The 21,033-nt window shown below is 38.4% G+C and overlaps 1 protein-coding gene across 1 annotated transcript in view; it reads right to left on the bottom strand.

Annotated features, from left to right (window-relative positions):
- Nucleotides 1-19,990, bottom strand: part of FAM53A (family with sequence similarity 53 member A) — a gene marked incomplete at its 3' end in the record, with an annotated part of 51,197 nt that extends 31,207 nt beyond the window's left edge. Inside the window, exons 1-3 of the mRNA XM_081999627.1 lie at nt 19,892-19,990; nt 13,214-13,268; nt 10,161-10,963 (exon numbers count right to left, since the gene is read on the bottom strand). Of these exons, the coding sequence (XP_081855753.1) occupies nt 10,161-10,963; nt 13,214-13,268; nt 19,892-19,969 (936 nt within the window). The 5' untranslated portion in view covers nt 19,970-19,990. The remainder of the gene's footprint in view (nt 1-10,160; nt 10,964-13,213; nt 13,269-19,891) is intronic.
- Nucleotides 19,991-21,033: the final 1,043 nt, after the last annotated feature.

Below are 21,033 nucleotides of genomic sequence, written 5' to 3'. Positions count from 1 at the left end.
ACACAGACTATTCAAAAGGAAAGTTAATTCCATAGGACAGTGTCTCTCAATTAAATCCACAGCATTTTTTCCCCATTTTGAGCTGAGTTACATGTTACTTATATGTACTTGGATAAAGCCTGTAAGTTTTACCTGAAAAGCTCAGACAAGTCAGTTCAGCAGCTACAGACCACAGCACCATCTGGTATCCAAAGCCTTATGAGATTCATTGTCAAGTTAAGTTATAACCTGACCTGCCTTTCTTATAGCCAAATTTTTAGAAATGTTTACCTCCCCCTAAAAGAATGGTATAATCTAACATCTTCATTTTAGGAACCTAGACTCTTTTCTGACTTCCACAAGAATTCATCACAGCACACTAAAGAACTGAAAACCATCCTGAAGTCTCTGCACCTCCCCATCAACAGTAAAAGCTCCTAACATCTGCTCCCCAACCTGCCCTTTAGTCATGGCACAAAGGTTGTCTTTAGGCAATGCTGCTATTTTGGTGAAAGACTGAGCTCTTTGTACAAGACTAATCCTTATTTCACCTGCTCCTAGTGCAGTGCCTAAACTTACTTTAAAAAAAAAAAATCAAGATTTTTGAAGCACTTCATATTAAGAACCATTTAGGAAGGGATGGGGGTAACCTTGCTTATTGAAAACAAACACCAGTTTTCAAACACCACAGTGTTAATAAGAACTACATAAGTATAGATAAGCCCTTTAACTGATGTTACGTTAACAAAGTCACTCCTGAAATAGAAAAATTTAGAGACTTCCTACATTACTTTCACACATCAGATGTGCAGTTCATCTATATAGGTTTAGAAAGATGAGCGAGCCATGCAACTGTGCCTGAAATGACAAAATCCAAACTTGCAACTGATTGTCAGATAGTAACATAAAGCCCAGTAGAAATCTGTATTTTCCAACACAGTTAAAATGCCGTCTTTAAACTTAAGTGAACTACTTATGCCACAAATGCACACTATAAAAATGGTTTAATACCTCCCTGGAAATAATATTGCTATTTAAGCAAGTTCCTGCTCAAACAATGGACACAGCAAGAGACAAGCACTAGATGCTACACGTGACTAAGTTTAGAAGAACACTAACAAGTACAGGTGTATTTAAGCTACATGAATTCAAACACAGGAACAAACTCCTGGTTCAGACCCAACATATCATACCTCAAGCAGAAGCACTGAGCTTGCACAGGGAATGGCTTGCTTTCCTCAAGTCAGAAATGAGCACTGGCTTTTCTGTGACAAGCTTCCCCAAGTGGAGTGAGCACTAACTTGTTTGAAAAGGCAAACACCATTTGAACTAAACACCTCTCTGTATAAGCTATAACAGTGCAGAATAAAGATGCATTGGGTTTTGGGGGTTTTTTTGTTTTTTTTTAAATGTATTTGGAGTTTAAGTCCACTTATTAGTTATGCACATCTTCACTGTGGATCACAGGAATACAGGCTTTTTCTGATGCAATACAGCTTAAGGATTTTTTTTCTAAGTTTTGAAAACAGCAGTTGATTTTTTAACATAAGAACTTCAACACAGGAAACAGCATCTGTACAACACTTCACAAAGAAGAGTAAATAAAACTTAAGATGACTGAAAAGGTTCATCACTTTCTACATTCATTTTGATTAACCCATTTTACTGGAGTACTTTGAAGAGCTTTAAATTATTAAAAGACATAAGTATTTGTGAAAAGAATAATCTAAATGTTTGACTGGAAATGGAAATCTAGCTGAGCACTTCAGTAGGACCAGCTGAAGTGTTCAGAAAGCTCTGCAAGAAGCTCTAGTCCTTGACTATTACTTCTTACAGCAAAAACTACTGCCCATGTGTAATTCCTCTAACTCTCATGAAAAAATATTCTAGGCAAAAAGCACAATCATTCCTAACATTTTCACAAAACAGAAAGGAATAACAGGATATAGACTCCTAGTCTCTAGACACCATACTTATCTGCTATCCCTCCTCCCACTCCTGCAGAAGTTGCTTACAAATACACCAAGAGAGCTCTTATGTTTTCATTAACCAGAGGACCAGGAAGCTTAAAGTTTTATTTCCATAAAATATTACCTATTATCATGAAAGTAGGAAAGAGATCCAAAAATACATGCCACTATCTTAAGTGAGTCTGAATGAGTTTTATAGCTTAAGCAAAACTGCCTTTGCTTCCCACAAAAGGCTCTTTATCTGCCAAGGAAACCACATCCCTTGAGGTACTTAAAAGGCTACACTGGACCAAATACTAGAAAAATATATATTGTGGGAAGTAATCATACATCAACAGAGAATTAGACAGGATGATTTAAAACATCTTTCCTCACCCATAATTTCCACAATTGGTTTTTAGAGAATGATAGTAAGCCAAATGTAAATAGTCACCCACACAAATTTCAACTCAAACTACTGTATGTTATTTTTCATTTAATTTGAGGATCTGGGAGCCATAATCACTACATAGTACATTCATATTGCTCAACTTCGAAGAAATCCGTTCAACCTACAATCCAAGTCAAAATACTTGGAGGTTTACCAGACATCTGTTATCCAGAGACAGGTGCAGAGAGTTCACAAATATCTGTGCTGTTTCACCCATTACAGTGGTGCTGGGACTGCCACTGGCCATCACCGAAGTCTGCTCAAAAAGTCTCTCCCTTTCCTAAATGCCACAGGAGTAGGTATCTGAGGAAACTGTTCCAACCTTCCACATCCCTGTTCTTCTCCAAATAGGAGGCCTTCCAGATCTCAGCAATTCTCTAGCTTCTAAATTCATTTGCAATGAATAAATACAATAGCTTGACCAACCTCTAGGAGGCCAGAGTTGACTTGCATTCCATTACTCAAAGTCCTGCAGGCATAGCAGTAGTTTATTTTCACTCTTCTGAGTTTAAAAAACCCACAAGTATCTTATTGTATCAATTTCCATTCAGACATTTGTCCTCCAGGTCATAAGGCTACCCTTAAAGAAAAAGCACTTAGACATCTGGAAATGCTGACGTCTTTGGCCTCTTGCATGTAGGGGTACATTATATAGGCAGACAGTAGGAACATTTTCCTTGTGGTCCATTACTGACTATTTCTTTTCAGCTATAAATTAAGTTTATAACTAGAATTACACAAAGTGGATTTAAACTACTGATTGATTTAGCTGCACAATTTCGATACCCAGCTTGCTTCCGCTGAACAAGACCATGGACCACTAATCTAAATTACTTCATGCCTTTTGAAATACAAAATCTTATCTTTTGGTTTCTTGGTTTATGATCACTTACAGAAATTACTACCATGGGAAGGAAAAAGAAGGCCCCAGAAATGTTTTTCAAAGCATAGGTAGGCCAGGATTAGCTCCATTTTTCACATGTGAAGTTAAAGGCTCCCCTAGGAATAGGTATTACATTTTCAAACAAGAACCAAAATTCTGTCCCTGGCTCAATTGCTTCATTCACAGCTGTTCTTAGTGTTATACAAAGGGAAACTACCAGTAAATTATGTTGCATATTTACACTCACTAGCATTTTATTGATCCCAATCAACCCCAGCCCAATCCCTCACTACATATAGCTCATCTGTATTTTATTTTCCACAGATCATATTCCAAAAGCCAAGGGCATCAAGGGCACCCTGGAACAGAAGATACCCCCATACAGTGCAAGGACATCTACCATCTATTTTATATGAGAAGCAGCAGTGCACATCAATGCATCACTGAATTGCAGTGTCATCCACAGGCAGAAAAAAAAGTCAGACCTATATTCTGACCAAGAGATGCTATACTACATCTACTTGGAAGAGTACAAGAGCTTAAGCAATTAAGACTTGCAATTGTATTGAATTTATCTTTCCCAAATCACACTACAGAAGTGTAGCATGCTAGGCAGAGAACAGCCTTTGCTGACTTCACTGTATCCACAAGCAGAAAATACATCTACCCCAAAAAACCTGTTTGTTCCCATTTTGACAGGAGGCTATAAGAGACAAGCTTTACATAAGCATCTCAAACTATTTAAAGCATACTATTTAGAGAACACAATCTGAACAAACTTCATGAGCCAGCACTTAACCTACTTTAGCCAGTCCAGGCTTGACTCAGAGGCTACCTTGCTAACATTGTAAGGGACTCTTGACATCACTTTATCTTGCACATGCTAAAACAGCAGTCTGGGAGAAAGCCTAACAAGTGAGCAGCTACTTCACTACACCACTCGTGCATGATATCATCTCCTCAATGTCCACGCTCAAGTTTGACTTGTAGCAGTGACAATGCTTGTGCAGCTTGGGAACATTAATCTACCTTGTTGTAGCATAATCAGAGTGAACAAGTCTACTGTAACTATACTTAACAGGGCATACCTGGAAATTTTCTAGACAACAAGAATTCAAAGAATCAAGGAGAATGCTTCAGTTCATTTTGCTTAAACTCAGTGACGCCACAGCATGGCTAATTCATCTACCTGTCCACATACTGATCATTACAGTAACCTTAAAGAACAACAAAACAAAAATGAATGCCTAATAGTTCTCAGAGAGCAACCGCAAGTTTGTTACCCTGGTTTAGATACTTAAAGAAAATAATTAGTATCACATCTCACCCTTGTATCTATTTACGTTGGATTCTGCAAACTGGCCCACACAAAGTAAAATTCAAGTAAGTGGATGCAGAGATTCCACACGAGAGCTCAGGAGTTACTAAGAAAGCCTCTGCAGGAAAAGTAGCATTCATCTGATCGAAGTTCAGTCACAGCACTCCTGATGTGTTCTGCCCTTCATAAAATACTGCCTCCTCATCACACCCTTCAGGGAAACATATCCACCCCCACCATTCATCCCCACTGTGCGTGCATTTTCAAAGTGCTGTGGAAATCACTATGAACAAGTCCTTCTGCTTATCCTCATATCTAAGTGACACTAGTCTTGCTGTTGTGGCCACAGTTAACAAGTCTTCATGACTCAAGACACTATCTTCCATGAGAAGCCCTCCTTGCTATGTAGATCACAAAGCCACTACACCACTGACCTGAAGCATAAAGTCAATAATCATAAATCAGAGACAATTTAAGCTCAATTTACCTTAGGGATCAAAATTATCCAAGTGTTTTGCTGATTCAAGGCCTTGAACTCCAAGAAAGAAAATAAATCAAGCATTCAGGTGTTTGGAGAAGGTGATCAGCACAGAACAGTTTGGGTTGGAAGGGACCTTTAAAGGTCATCTAGTCCAACCCCCTTGCAATGACCATGGACATCTTCAACTAGATCAGGTTGCTCAGAGCCCCGTCCACCCTGAACTGGAATGTTGCCAGGGATGGGGCATCTACCACCTCTCTGGGCAACCTGGGCCAGGGTTTCACCACCCTCAGTATGAACCATTTCTTCCTTGGATCTAGTCTGTATCTGCCCTCTTCTAGTTTAAAACCCCTTGTTCTGTCGCAACAAGCCCTGGTAAGAAGTCTGTCCCCATGACAAACAGAATTTACAAAAATTAAACTGCTGTGGAATATTGTGGAGTTCCCAAGATAAAGGGTTAAAAACCAGATTATCAACAGAGAATAGATGGAGTTTGAACCACCGATGCTCACTTTGAAGCTCCCAAAATGCACAGTGGCAGAAGCCAGGCCATCACACTGGAGGAAGTATCACGTTGCACATTCATTGTTCCTTCATGCCTCAGAGCAGCTGTTCGCCACCAGGCAGGGTGCCAGGCTACACAGAGACTGGCCTGACCTGGAGTGGCACTTAGGATCTCTCTCAGTACCAAGAAAATACAGTAGTATAAAATCCAGACCTGCCTAAAGCAGCAGAAGCACCCTGTGCTACAAAACCACATCTTCAGTCCGTGAGTTCCTTCACTGTTTAAGAGACCCTTAAAATTTTTCATTGTGTTGTCTTATCTAGTCTAATGTTAATGCATGAGATGCCATAGCACTGAATAGTTGAAACTACTCCTTACTCGAATAAAGCCAGCTATTTTGTATTAACTATTTAAACAGACCAAAGACCACCTCAGAGAACACATTAGTGAAGTTGGTGGCAGTGGTTAAAAATAATACCAAAATATTTTTATTTTTTGGCAACTCCAAGCCACAGTGTTGGGAGGGGAGTAGCACAAGAATGTTAGACACCAGGAAGACTTCAAACTACAGTGTGTTGTTTGATCTGAAACAGAGTAAAATCTTACTGTCACAATAAGACTTGCTTACACGCTGAAAAACATGTGCAACCTTTTGGCTGTGCTTTACTTGTCATACCTCAGGATCAACTGACATAATTCATGAAGCAGAACATTTGAAAAAGCTCAGCAGTTTCCTCTTCTGTAAAGAAACACTTCGATCCTCCTACTGCAGATACCAATCCAAATGCCATCTTTATTCTGTGGTAGTCTCTGTGATAGAGCTTATCAGCTGCAGAAGAGCACAACTCCAAAGCCATGCAGAGTCATCTTGAAATACCAGAGTGACCTGCTGCAGTGAAGGAAGGCCAACACCCCTCACTGGAGCCAGCTTCTTATTTGGGCAACTGTGAACAAATACCAAGTAGGCATAGATACCACGTTCTGCTGTTCTACAACCCATACAGCTATTCTTGCATACATAACTGAACAGAGAAAGAACTTTGAGTCCTTAGGGGCTGAAAACAGCTCTCATACTTTGTTATAATTTCCTACAGTCTTTTCCACTTGTTTTTACAGCTGTCTTCATGTTCTAGAAGGTCTGAAGTTTCACACGTTTGTATTTTCAGCTTCAAGTCCAGAAAAAGATCCTTCCAGTATTTAGCACTATGTGAGAGCTCAACAGTGGTGTACAGAGTCTGCCCATTCATTTCAATCTATTTCTACATACATGAATTACTCATTTTACTGAATATTAAGGTAGCGTTTTCATGAGAATTGAAGATATGGCCTATTCTGCTCCAAGAGGGCATAAAAATCTAAATCAGAAGGGGAATACAGTTATGTAAAGTGTGAATGTGTGTGGAAGAAAATAAAATCAAGGTATATAAAGTGAAACAGTTTACGGTGCTAAGAGCTGCCCGATTTCTTTCCTTTTAAATAAAGCCACCAGTTAGAATAATAAAGAGGCAACAGTGGAAGGAGCCAGCCATGAACAGGTACAGAAACTAAGGACAGATTATAAGGATGGATTGATAATGTGAATGTACTCACCTATGAGCTCTAAACTTAAAAAGCAATGACAATGGGAACTTTGCTTTCAGCATTAGATTCCTGATTTTCTAGCACTTATATTTAGAAAATTAGTAGGAACTGAAGCAGCACCAACCCAGTACATTTTCCAGAACTCGGCTAGCAAAACAGTTCACTAACACAAAAAAAGAGAAAAATCAAACCAAAACCATGTTTCATCCCCTTCTCCCTCTAAAGCTTCACACAAACACACAGCTATTCAAGAACTTCATTTAGATACAACAGCACTTGCTTCAGGTTTAAGTAAATAAATCATTTAGGTCTGATAAATATTGATTTAAGAGAATTCCTAGCTGAGAAACCTTGAGCAACTTTGGCAGGTGTTTCAATGCTGACCTCTCAGCACTCCAGAGCATTGGGAAAAAATGGCTGCAGACCCAGAACTCCCTTTCTCACACAACTCTGGCTCCAATATACCACTGCTCTTTAAAGTAAGAACTCTCCCTTCCCAGTACCTTCAGATCTATCATAATACGAGTCAGCTATGACTTAAGCTCTCCACAAGCAATATTATCTAATCACTGACCTGGTTTTGAGCAACTATTTGTTAAGTTTAGCATTTTAGGAATATTTGAGGACATCAAAACATTTGCAATAAAACTTAGAACAAAAATCCTTAAAAGCATTTCTTTTCAACATAGGTCTTTCATAAACCGACTTAGAAGTGAATTTGAAATCACAGAAAGTTATTTTTGGAAACAACAAGAAGCCATCAAAGCACATGAAAGAGAGGCCTTACTGAACTTCCCCTTATCATAGTCCTGATCTTCACTGAGCTATATGCAGATATAGGACACATCCACATCTCCTTGTATGACACTTCAAAACAAGTCTTCTGTAGTATTAGCTTATGATATTTTGCACAGCAGTGATTTTGTTTAAATTTAGAGAGACATGTTTAAGACCACAATGTAAGTTTCAAAGCATATACATTTGCCAGGATTTGGGGCATGGGTAGAAGGTAGGCTGTGAAGAAATAAGTCTTATTACAATGTAATGGGGTAGCAAGCTGCCATTCTAAAAATCCCCAACACTTCTTGAAAACTTAATTCCATTTTTTACTTCAAATGTGTTCAGTACTTGCCCAGTTTTTAAACAGATGTTTTCATTAAAGTTTAGCCTGTTTGAAGACTGAGGTATTTCCAAACTATACTACTCTCTAATCAAAGGCACAAAGTATCTTTCTAGGAAGATTCTACTCAAGCAGCTAAAAATCAGGCCTTGACACTGTAGAATGAACTTTGCTGCATAAGCTACCCAGCTTATTACAAAAACAGTTTCAAAATAAGTCTTGCAGGAAAAAGTGATCAAGGCTGACTGAGTATTAGCAGCAGCAAGCCTAAATAGCTAGAAAACCTTCTGCAGCCATGGATTATATCAGGTCTGCTCCATGCACAGTATTACATGGATTATTTACAAGGTGTAACACCTGAACAACAGAAACAATTCTGCCAGTCTGAAATACTGCATCTTACCTCAAGAGCCTGAAGAGTGCAAGCAGCAAGTCTAGCCAGGAAAGGAACAGGTTTTAAATTTAACATTCAGTTTAAATAAAGAAACCTGCATTAGACCACACAGGCAGTTGAAAGGCAAATCCACCAATATTTCTGGAGTAGATTAGCAAACTAATCTCAGCAGTGATTAACAGAAACAGGCAAGATCTGATTAGCTAACTAGTAGACTTGCATCTTAACCAGAATTCAGAACAGTGCCTAGCTGTATCTAGAACAGAACTGGTTACCAGCCTTGGCAATATGCAAGCATATTCTGTATGGCTTGCCACCCAACTGCCCACCCCACATCTTCAGCAAAAAAAGCTGTATGTTTAAATAAAAAAAATCCTTGATGCTATAGGGTGTTTTACAAAGGTATAGGAGAAGGACAGATGAGATTAGACTTATCTAAGCAAAGCGACAAACTGACTCAGTGAACATCCCATAATAGACAGCTCACTTCAACTACCTTGCTAATATTTTTCACATTTCTATGGAAAGCCTACTAACACCTGAGTACCACAGGTTATAGATGTTTTAGCCAGAGTTCCATTCTCTTTGGCTTTTCTTTTGCACATTGCATCAAATGCAGGGACACTGATGTAGAACTTCTCTTTCCTTACATTTTTATTGCTACGTCTGTGAACAGTCTCCTCCCTGCTACTCTTAAGAAAGCTACTCTCACAAACCTCCCAAGTCTGGGAGGCAGTAGGGCTACATTCTCACAAGCATAAAGTATTCTCTGATCACAATGTAAGGTTCAATTTTACATCTACAGGAACTCAATAAGCATCTTCAGTTTTAACTGAAGCAACTATAGCAGTTGCCCCTGTGGACACAGAAGCTTTGAAAAATGAGCTCTGAACATGCATTTGTACTACATGCAAAGTATGAGTATGAACTGAAGTTTACTAGTTTTTAAATCAGCACCTTTACTCTGCCATAAGGAGGGAAGTAGAATTCTGAATAACTGGAGTAAAAACACCTCTCCATTGAGCTGGAGCCATCTGCAGTTGCCATATTAGAACACTATTTCTATTTCAAACTGTTTACTCAAACTGTAACAGGAGGCTCAACAAAACAGATTTGCACCAAGATGACTTAGAAATCATTGTATGCTGTTCTCAGGTAACAGTAGTGTAACTTTTTGCTCCCCGTCTGCCCTTCTTCCCCATGGCTTCCTCGCATTTTAGGAACAAGCCATTTTTCTTTGGCCTCTGCTTCAAGCATCCTTTTATAGCCGTCTTTATCGAGTAGACTGGCCTTCAAAAACTAGGCTCCCAAGAGCAGCAAGTGAATAAGTTGCTCTAGGGTACAGCAATGGCAAGTAGAAGCAGCCAGCTGTACTGCTGAAGTTAATATATCAGTACTAAATCACAAGCAGATCTAGCAACTACAAATTAGTTCAGTTTATCTAGAAATAGTCTTTCTGCAATAGTTCCCTTCACACACCAAGGAAAGTAAAATCTCACCCGTGTCATTTTAAAAAAGTCTAATGATGGTCTGTTCCATCGTACATCCTCCTCCCGTCTGCGCTTTAGCCGGCTTTTCTTTTCATTCAGAACACAAGGCTGAGAGCGGCATCTCAACAAGCCCTGACGCCGGCTGAGCTCGGGTGTGGAGGTGGGAGTGCTGTTGGCTGAAGGCAAGAGATTTCCCGTCTCGGTGATGTGCTCCTGGGAGAGGGAGAGGCGGCGCCTTGGGTTAAAGTCACAAGGGCCTCCAGAATTCCAGCGGGTGCTCGAGCTTGTGCTTCCCTCGCTACTGTCCACAAACCCGCTGCTGGCAGAGGAAGGTCTGGGTATTGGTGATGTGTTGAAGCTGGTGATAGTGAAGATGTTATTTAGCGACAGTATGTTTTGTGGCAGACTGATACTTGTGCTTCTCTGTAAGGTTGCACTTCCATGACTGTTGCAGCGTTGCAAGGTAGCGCTACCACCACTATTACACCGTCTCTTTGACACAGGAGTCCAAACCTTTGAATTGCCCGGCTTCCACGGTGACCGACAGCGAGCCAGCTCATCTGGCTCGGAGAGGGACCTACAATGGCGTTTTGTTGGTGGTGCCAAGGGTTGACTCGAGTTTTCATTAAGGTTTAATTCACTTATCCATCCTGACACCATAGACGTGCTGGAAGATTCCTGTTGCCACTGCAGACTACCATTACTGGCAGTGCCAGTGCTGAATGGGCACACTGGGAAAGGGTAAGCTGAATTCCTTGTTGTGTCAGTCTGAATTGGGCAACCGCCATTTAAAGCTTTCCAAGGACTCTCTTCTGAAAAGAAAAGAAAGATACAGATGAAAGATGCAAAGGAAAAAGACAATTTGTTTTAAACCTAGCTTAATGTAAAACCATGAATCAAACTCAAGCTCAGAAGGATAAGCCACAAATAGCCAGCTCTTAATCAAAACTTCACACTGTAGTTACATAATCATTTAAAAAAAAAAGTAGAAAAATCAAAAAACATGAAGACCAAAGTATTCCAGCAGCCAATGCGGGCATATTAATGCTTCTTACTGTATACTGAAAGATTACAGCACTGTGTTTCTTAGTTAGCAGAAAGAGCTTCCTTACCTGCTTCCTAGTGCATAGCACATACCACAATTAAAACCTGAAACAGTGAACAACTTAAGGTACAACCAAAACAGATTAACAAGTAATGTGAGAACCCACCAGGGAATTTTCAATATTTTTTTTTTTTTAAATGAAAGAGCAGGATAATCTCTTCACAGAGCACTGCCCTTCATTTGGCTGTTATACTTTTCTATTAAGAAAACCTTACTAAAGAAAAGTTTCAAAGAGATGGGTGTTCACATTCTGTGGTGTGAAAAGCTTTACTTTAAATTAGAAACAGTATAAAGTTAAATCAGGCTGCAGATTGAACATGAGCAAAACAGGAAACAAAGTATAAAGGAAAAAAATCTTAATTCAATGCATAAAATAAAGTGAGTATCCCTTAAGAACCTTCTGCAAGTTTTACTATGAATACAGACATAACCCATAGTGCACAACTCATCTCAAGTGGCAATGCTGGGTTAAAAGCAGTCTGCCAGTGAAGCCTCTCACTCTTTTGTAAAGCGTTTCTTTGAGAACATTCTGCACATTTTACAGCTGTTCCTCCACATTATACAATGAAGTGTAAGAACTACAGCAGACTTTGGATTTGCAAATTGAAAAGCAGCAGAACTATTGGCCAGTTAACAGTGCTTCATGCTTGGTTAGAAAATTTGCTAATTTAAACCAATTAGCCAAGTTTCACTTATCCCAGCTTTAAAAGAAAGAGTATTTAAAGTACCAAATTTTCCCGTATGACTACTTTAAAAACCTAGATATAGCCTAAACATTAAATACTTGTATATTCTGAGAGTTGGCTGTCTAAACTAAGTTTTAGAGTAATGAACAGATAAAAGATTTGCTGAGTAGCTTTAAAAGTTGCAAACCCAAATAGTTGTACATGTTCCATGCTCAAAGTATGTCATGGATTATCCTGTTTATTTGGATCTTATTTAAAGAACACCCTATTGTCTCAAAATCATTTAACTGTGCAGACAGCTGGCCTATTCAAACAACATGTTTTATTAGAATTCCTCTGTCCTTCCTCCTCCATTCTTTCAGATGGGTACAACCACATACTGTGCTTTGCCTTAAGCATGTAAGCTCTTCAAGGCAGGGACCATCCATAATTCAATGCAAGTAAAATAGCCAACACAATGGGATCCAGATAATGTTTGAAACTCCTAGCATCTACTGTAGGACAGTTTCCTAGATTGGACTGGCCTGTTTTTTAAAAACCCTTAGGAAGCTTTCTGCCAGGCTGGGAGGTTGGTTTAAAGTTTACTGTAAAAGAGAAGTCAAGAGTTGAACATGTGTTTTAATTGTTTATGTGGTAATGGTATTTAAGATAAAATACCATTTCCCTTTGAAACCTCACACAAACCAAGATTCACATTTTACAGGGAATCCCACTGAGCAAATAAAAATCTTTCATGCTTAAAGACACAACAGAACATGCAAACTTTCAAGTCCATCCCTTAATAAAGCAGTACGAAGTTTACATATCAATAAGTGGCTTTTTTTTTTTGCTAGATACAATTTACTCTTACTCTAATAGGACCAAGGGGGTAAAAAAACCCCAACATTTGTAAGCAGACACAGGACTTGAACTTAAGCATCATGCTGGATATTCTGTGTGGCAAAGCATGTAAGAAGGTGTGTAAAGACCAAGAGCTTTCTGCTAGCTGAGGAACCTGAAGAGATGTCTAGCATGAAAAACAGCATTGCTGTGCTTCTGTACACCACAGCAGATATTGAACGAAAAAAGTGTTACAAGGGCTTTTACTATGCAAAGCAGATCACAAGCACAAAACTAACAACCAGCTATTCCCAGTATTGTTCAAAGACCAGCTTAAACCAGCAGGCTCTACAACAGCATGCTCCATCCCCCTCACCTTATTTACAAAAGAAAGGCTGCTTGCTATACCAATTACCTCAGTAAAACACAGCTAAGGCTTCCGAAGAACTTACCGTTGATTTCGAAAGGGAACAAGCTGCCACTTTTGTTCAGCTTCTCAGATGAGTACTGAAATCAATCAGAAAAAAAAAAAGAGTTTTAACTGTGTGAAAGAGTATACCCCTGACAGAAACTGCATGCAGTTTTCAACTTCCCTATACGTGCATTTAACAGCATCTTTAAAAGGAGCGGGTTTTGCTGGGTAACTGGAAGAAATTCCTGAACAGCTGATCTTTCTAAAGAAAACCTCTGGCATCTAACTATTTGTAATGTTTTCTGTTATATTGCTAAGCATCAAACTGTTTCAAGGGTTGCAACATTAACCCATGTAAACAAACTGCAAAATTACAAGTGATAATTCACCCTTAATGAAAAAGCTTTGATTCAATTCTCATTTCAGTGGAGAGGAAATTACAGTCTGACAATTAGGTTTCCACTTGCAATCTTAAAGGTAAAAAGCAAAACACTTCGTCTTAAACTAAGAGACAGGAGTAGCTTTATATAAACTAAATATATACAAACTCTCAAGGATCCCCGGAATGAACATTGCCCAGATCAGGCTTTACTAGTATTTTACATTTCTTAAGAATCAGTGCAGCTAATTGTTTTCTTATTTCTTAAAGTACAAAAGCCATTTAAAAAAATCTTTCCTATACAAAAATCATCTTTTGCAGACTGACAGTTTTTGAGATCACAGTTTATTGGCAATGGTTCACCACTCAAACAATGTAAAAGCCATGCTTAAAACAAAGTTTCTGTGTAAAGGGCTTCAGAATTTATGATTAAGCTTTGTCAGTAGCATCTGTACACTAAGTATGTATGCAGAATGTTTTCTATTTTCTTAACTAATTCTACCTAGAAAGTATTACTACAAAGACACTCTTAAGGGGTCTAGATTTCTCAAAGGCAGCACTTGCTATCTAGCCTCCTATACAGGACGTATAAATAAATGGCTTAAGGCTCCATCAGAAGCCAAGGGCCATTATTTATTCCCCCATCACGACCTCAGGATGAAGAGGAAGACTGCTTTGAAAGAGAGCAACACATTTTATGTGAACATAGGTTTCTGTGTATAGCTAAAGAAGATAGCATTGTACTTACACTTCCTTTCCAGATACAAAGTCAATTTTTAAACAAACATCCTTGGCCTACAAAGCTTTTCTTTCTTGCTGTATAGCAACACACAGAGTGCTAGTGACAACTTTATATCCTTGAACCCCATGTACAAGATACAAACACTAAACTATGGTAATATTCCCTTGGTGTTACTGTTTTAGAGGTAGGAAATCATAGAACTGATGAAAGGATAGGACAGCAATCAGATTTTTTTACCTACTTTTTAATCAACATCTGCACATGAGACAAATCATTTGATTTTTACTTTACCTTTGCATCTGCAGAGGTGTTTATAACTTCCTGTTAAAGAAGGCTACTTTAAGTAAACAGCAGAACCCCAAATTTGAATCTCCATCAGATTTGCCGTTAATTAGCCCTATTCAAACCATCTGAAGTCTGCAACTTGACAGAAGAAGCAGCAGTCACTTTTACTAGTTCACTTTTTGTAACTGCAGTTGCCAGTTATATAGTATACACATTTTAAAAGCTAGTATCAATAGTTTACTCTAAACAGCTACTAAGGTATCACATAAAACACAAGAGCAGATTAAGATAACAGTAATAGTTACATTTCAGCCATCCCTGAAAGAAACAAACAAATTAAAGAGACTTAAAGATAAGTTTTTTCAGCAAATTCCTCCTCTCCAGTTCTCCCTAAATGAAAGGCACTACCCACTTATTCAACTATCAGATAATAGCTAAGGAAAATACGTTTTTGGAACAAAATTCTGTGTCAAAGTCTTAAAGCTAACATACCTTGAACCACATGGAAAATGGCAATAAGAATGACTTAGTCATAACATAATAATTAGGGATGTTTAAAAGACTATTCACACAGGCTGAGATCGTCAACGGTTAAAAGGAACAGAAGCTCAAGGACAATCCCATGTGGGAATTATTAGATTTTATATTTAGTTTTTACAAATAGTTTTTAGCCCAATGCATCTTTAAGAAGGTTCTCTTCATGAATGCCCAAGTTATTTTATTTCCTACACTTTAACCACCTTAAAAAAGCCTTGTCCATCAGGTGGAGACTAAACTACCACATCTTTGACAGCTACAAAGCACTGAAAGCATTTTTCAAGGGGGCATGGAAAAAGTGGGATCACATACACAGAGAATGCCTGCAATGGTCCCTAATGCAGACAGCAACTCTGTCCTTGGAGGTATTTCTGATCAGTGAAGTCACTGCTCAGTTCTATGACAAAGCAGACATAACTAAAACTTGTTCGCTTAAATGATTGTTTATATAGAATCCTGTTAAGTTACAAAAAGGTGTTAATTCTTTGGAGATTCAGACCAAAACCCCTAAGAATATCGCATGTGACATCAGTGTAGCTTACTGTCTTTTTTGCTGCATATTTCCAGTAAAAGCTCAAGGCACTGAAATAAGGTGTGATGAAGGGGAGAAGAAATAATCTCCTTTATGATATATACTCTGCTTTCTGTAACGAACTAAAAATACTTGGAAACACTATCTGGTAGTGTATTTTAATGATGCCTGGAAGTCCAAACTTGAGTAGACTATCAGCCTGTAAATTGTTTATAGGAGGATCTTTTTATCTATACAGCACATGGCAGAAGTCCCACTAGATACTCCTGTAACGGGGCACTGAACCAGTTTATCAGCTCTCCTGGCCTGGCTATGCTCTACCCTCCCCCACTTGCTCCCTTTGTGCTATGATCTACCTGAAGCTTCCTGAATGAAGAGCTCTTTTTTAATCATTATGCTTAAGAAAAGATTGCAATTGCTAAGAACCTTGACAGGGATGTCTGCTACTCTGTGAAGGAAAACTTTAGAGTAAGGCCAAATTATTCAACAAGGCCATTTTCCTGAAAAGGAAACTCAAGAGGTCATGTATGTCCATCTTCCAACTACTGCTTTTTGAACAGACATTGAAAAACCGCCAAGATGGTGATGCCTGTTGAGAACTTTGGGCGGGGGAAGCACATTTTGAGGTAGAGACACACAAAACAATGAAACAAGTTTCACTCAAGGTTGGAATTGTTTGCTTCATGTGAGAAAGTGAATCTATTTTGAAATGCTTATTCAGAAGTAGAAACACTTGTGCATTTGGAGAGACTATGCTCAAAAGGAAAGGAATTGCATAGTGTGACACTTAGGATAGCACTGCAAGTTTCAATTTGTTTACTGAGCAGCTGTTAAAATACCCACTTAAAAAGATACCTAGTGTTCAACTGAGTAAATGGAAAAAGCATGCAAGTGAGACTGACAATGAAATATAATTTACGTTGCTAATTTAAAAAGTGTTGTTTGCTAGCAAAAACCCAACTGTAACAAAAATGATTCTGACTGTTCTACATGCATTCCAATCTACTACACTAAGACTTCACAGCCTGTGCTATTCTCATTCTTCTCAGAATGACTTAATTATGTTTATGATTTTAAAGTTTATTTAATTTCAAGGCATTTTCTCCAGTTTCCAAGTATACGTGAGTTCCTCCAATTCATCAGCATTCTTCCCAAACTACAGGAAAGCCAGCATTTATTATTCAAGTACTACTTTAACCAACACCATACAGATGTGACTTTCATCACTTGATTAGGCCATGCCAGACCTCCTTCTCTCTACCAAATATCCTCCAAATACAACTAGATAGGAATTAGTGAGAACAAGCATTTGACCTTTTCTCAGAATGTAATGAAGTGATTAAGTCAAGTCACATCTTAGACTCAGCCCTCAAGTCTTTCAGCTAGTGGCTTCCCATCCAAGGAAGTCAGACCAATTCTAAGTCTTTCAACACAAGTCATCTCCATAAAAATTAAAAATAATGAAAACCCACATGTACAGAAAGGGGTTATAGTAGAGCTTATTCCTTCCACAAACACTCCTCTGGAGATGCTTACATTTCTGTAACTGAACATTCACTGGCCAAATAAGTTACACCAGCTTGGAAAATCAGCATGTCATTTAACAGAGCAGTAAAAAGCTAGAGACAGTATTTTACAACATACTCAGGCAACAGGTAAAGAAAGGTACTTGGTCATCATACAGCTTACAGAAATGAAAAAGCATACTATGTCCTATATATGTTGTCTTTATGCCCCGCTTGGCTAGCTAGAAGGTAAATAGCTTTGAAAGAGCTGTTCTTTCCTTTATAACCCTCATTTACGAGCTGTATTACAGAATTGCTTTTCCCCAGCTATTTTATCTACTTGTGCCAAGACGAGCACTTGTGCAGACACACTATGAAACATACCATGAAACTGATAAGGGTTAATGTTAACTCAGGCAAGAAAGGTTAGTCTTAATCCTTGATCAGCTTACAAAACGATTCACCACATGGTCCCACAGAACTTTGTGCCAGCACAAATAATGAAAGGTACAGGCAAGATGCATTTCAGAATTGCTCTAAATTGCTGTTACTATTAGAAGAAGCTACAGCATTAACCTGAACTTCTTGCCATAAAGTCTAAGTGTGCTAGAGCCGATTCAAGAGCCCCACTAGCAGTCTATTTTCCTTATTAAAATTTAGTCATTGTCTTCACTAACGGAAAAAGTGTACTTTTTATCATCTTAGGTTCATGTTTTAGTCAAGCAGCCATGATTTGCTCCCACAAATCCTTTTCAGTAGGGAGCAATGGAGTTGCACACTTCTATTTATGCTTGCTTCTCCATTTTCACACCTCACTTGGTGATTTCCACACTTTTTCAAGCTGCCATTACGTACAAACAGAATATGTTCCTGGCCTTACAACCCGTTTTCTGCAAGAACCAAAGCATTTACAAAACTCATTACTTGATAGGTTAAAGGAAGAGAGGAGCAGGAGAAAGGTGAGGACAAAACCACTGATGAAACATCATCTGCTATTTTCCACTCCACTCATTCTTTTTCATGCTTTATTGTAAGTACAGATAAGGACAGGAATCAAAAACAACCAACACCACATTACAGCATGCCACCCACACTCCTGTATAGACTCCACACAGTGTAAAAGCACTAATACATCCATCTTTGCTCTTCCAAGTCTCTGGTCCAAAACCTACAGTGACTATCAGTAAAAGGACAGCTCAGTTTCCAAGTTCATGCAAACTTCAGTGCTCAAAAAGTAGAAGTTACAAGATACCACAGGTTTAGAAGCAAGCACTGCTCCTGGTTACAGGTCATCATTGGCTCACATCTAGGCCCAGAGTTTAATTACAAGTGATGAGTTCACTAGTTCAAGAACACAGCAGATTCTCCTACAAATTGTGTATGCCAAGTGCTTCATTAAGATAGCTGAAATAAATACAAGCTGAGTAAGCATTTCTGTTCTACAAGAGTTAACATAATTCCAAAGCCTTATATCTGCCTTTCAAGAACAGCACATATTTAAGGTGAAAATAGTAAAAACAAGTTATTAGAAGGACTCTAAATGGACATGTTACAGTTTTAAAAATAAAAAAATGTAAAGTCTGCTATTAGACATTCTTACTGGACAAAGTATTGGACACAGGGTCAAGCACTTCACACACAAGAACTGCAGGTGCTTGTGCACAAACTCCACATTCAGGATATGCTTCACCTGGTTTGGGCTTGTGAAATAAGAAAGTAGTTCAGGTACTTAAGTACAAGTTAGAGGCAGAATGTTACTGTTTAAGTAACTGAACATGCTTCAGGTTCAATGCTTGCATTATTTTTTAAAAAAATAACAAAACTAGAGTTGAATAATACTTCAACATTTAATTAATTTTTTTTTTGTCCCATTGGTACCCTAAAGGTATGGCCTACAGAAGGGTGCCATTGCAGTTAAAGTCAGTGAAACAAGGCTAGTGCATTACATGAAGAACATGGCCTCAGGGTTCTTAGGTGGGCACCCAAAATTGACAGGACACTATTTTACATTACTCACTCCGGGGTAGATAATATCTTATTTCACAAGTGAGATGTGAATAGATTCCTTAGTGTCTGAATAGCATGCCTGAATCACACCACAGACCCACAGATTAAACCAGTGGAAAATAACCCAGTAAATATTACAAAACTTTTCAGAGCACCAGGCTTCTGGCACACCGCTAAAACAAGGATCTACTAGCATCAACAACAGTCTGGTAGTCAATAACTTTACTTTCAGTTCAACTCTATTTACCTGATGACCTGTTCTCCTTCTGCCTAGTGCTGATAGTTACCTGCACGGTGTTCACTGATTTTTGTAAGTAAACACTGTTGTCAGATATCAAGCACTTGGCTATAGTAAGTGAAGAAAACTTTACCACATGCAAGTACTTGCGGTTTTTGTTAAGGAAAAAGGAATCCTGAGAAGTTTTGGTAATTCTTTTCAGTCGTTAGAACACTTTATTTTGTCATGAGAGCAGGCATTTTGCTCATTATTTAATGAAGTTGTTAAGGTTAAAGAGATCATTAAAGTAAGAAATCGTCACTTGAAGAAGGTCCATACACTGAAGTTTCAACTTTTTCCCCTTACAATTCTCATCTACTTTGCAAACTAGTCTTAAATTGTAATAGCTGAATTCTGGCTGATCTACATTCTTGAATTTGTTATGTAGTTTTGAGTTACTTTTAATCTACTTTGCATTTCACATTTGTTACATGTTATTGTGGTAGATTCTTACCAGATTAATATTGTACGTTTTACACGTAAGATCATCCAAGCTCTGGTTCTGCAGCTTTTCTGTTATTAGTGTTACCATGGTAGTTGTTCCTTTTCCACGGCTCACACGGAAGTGTTGGAGGCTTTTCGGTCTCTTGTTTCAATACTCATGAGCCATTTCTGGTTTGGTTTAAAGTCTTGAGTTTTATGCTTCCATTTTATTGCCAAAGCTTATTTCCAAATGCTGTCAGTGTATCATGTCTGATTTTCTGCAAAATTGAGGCAGAAAAAGGAGAGAGTCAGAAAAATTGTGTACATCATAATTAGTGTTGTAATAACAGGACTCTTGTTTGGATCATTTATTCATGCAAGTATACCGCTCTGTGACCCATGCTATTGCCTGGCGTTTCTTTCATGAATAGACACATGTGATCTGAATACCCCTATTGGTATTTCATTGATTACAACTTCAGAAAGGAGATCAGACATACATAGTAGAGATCAGGATATTATTTGGCTGTTCCCTACTGTTAAGCTGATTCTACCTAGGATTTTTATCCAAGGCAAAAAGACTTAAGCTTTCACTCATTTAAACTACTAATGAAGTCTTAGCCAGGTATACTAAAACAGCGTATCAAACATGCAGATACCTACCATATGGTTCTGTTTGTTTAACACTGTTTGCCATTTTAAGACATTCTAACACATTGTTTCATTGCTAAGGTCTTAAGAGTGGAGCAATGGGTAGCTGAAATGCTATATCCATCTCCCAAACCCTTAGCTACTTTTAATATGTTCCCTGTGTTTTTTCTCTGTTAAAGGTTATGTAATTGCTACTTGTCAGCAAACACCAGATCTTAAATTTGTAAGCAGGACAGATTATCATACACATAAAAGCATCACTGACAAAAGCTTAGATATCTTTATTCTGTGAGCAGTCATCTAAATCAAAAGCACTAGGTTCACCAGCTGCCTCTTTCTATCCTAAACATCCTCTACATAATTTCTTTCCCTCTCTCTTCCCTCAGCATCAAGAACCCTTAACTGCTGCAATATCATGCCCCACTATCTTCCAACTGTCTTTATTAGCTGTTTATTTTTACCACAGCAAATGAACCTCTCTTCAGCTCCACCACATTCTTCTAGTTCTCAAGAACCAGAAGA

Source organism: Phaethon aethereus (genome assembly GCF_964289735.1).
Source record: "Phaethon aethereus genome assembly, chromosome: 4".
Lineage (NCBI taxonomy): Eukaryota > Metazoa > Chordata > Aves > Phaethontiformes > Phaethontidae > Phaethon > Phaethon aethereus.
Note: the sequence above shows the minus strand (reverse complement) of the source record. Positions and strands in the feature narration are given on the sequence as shown.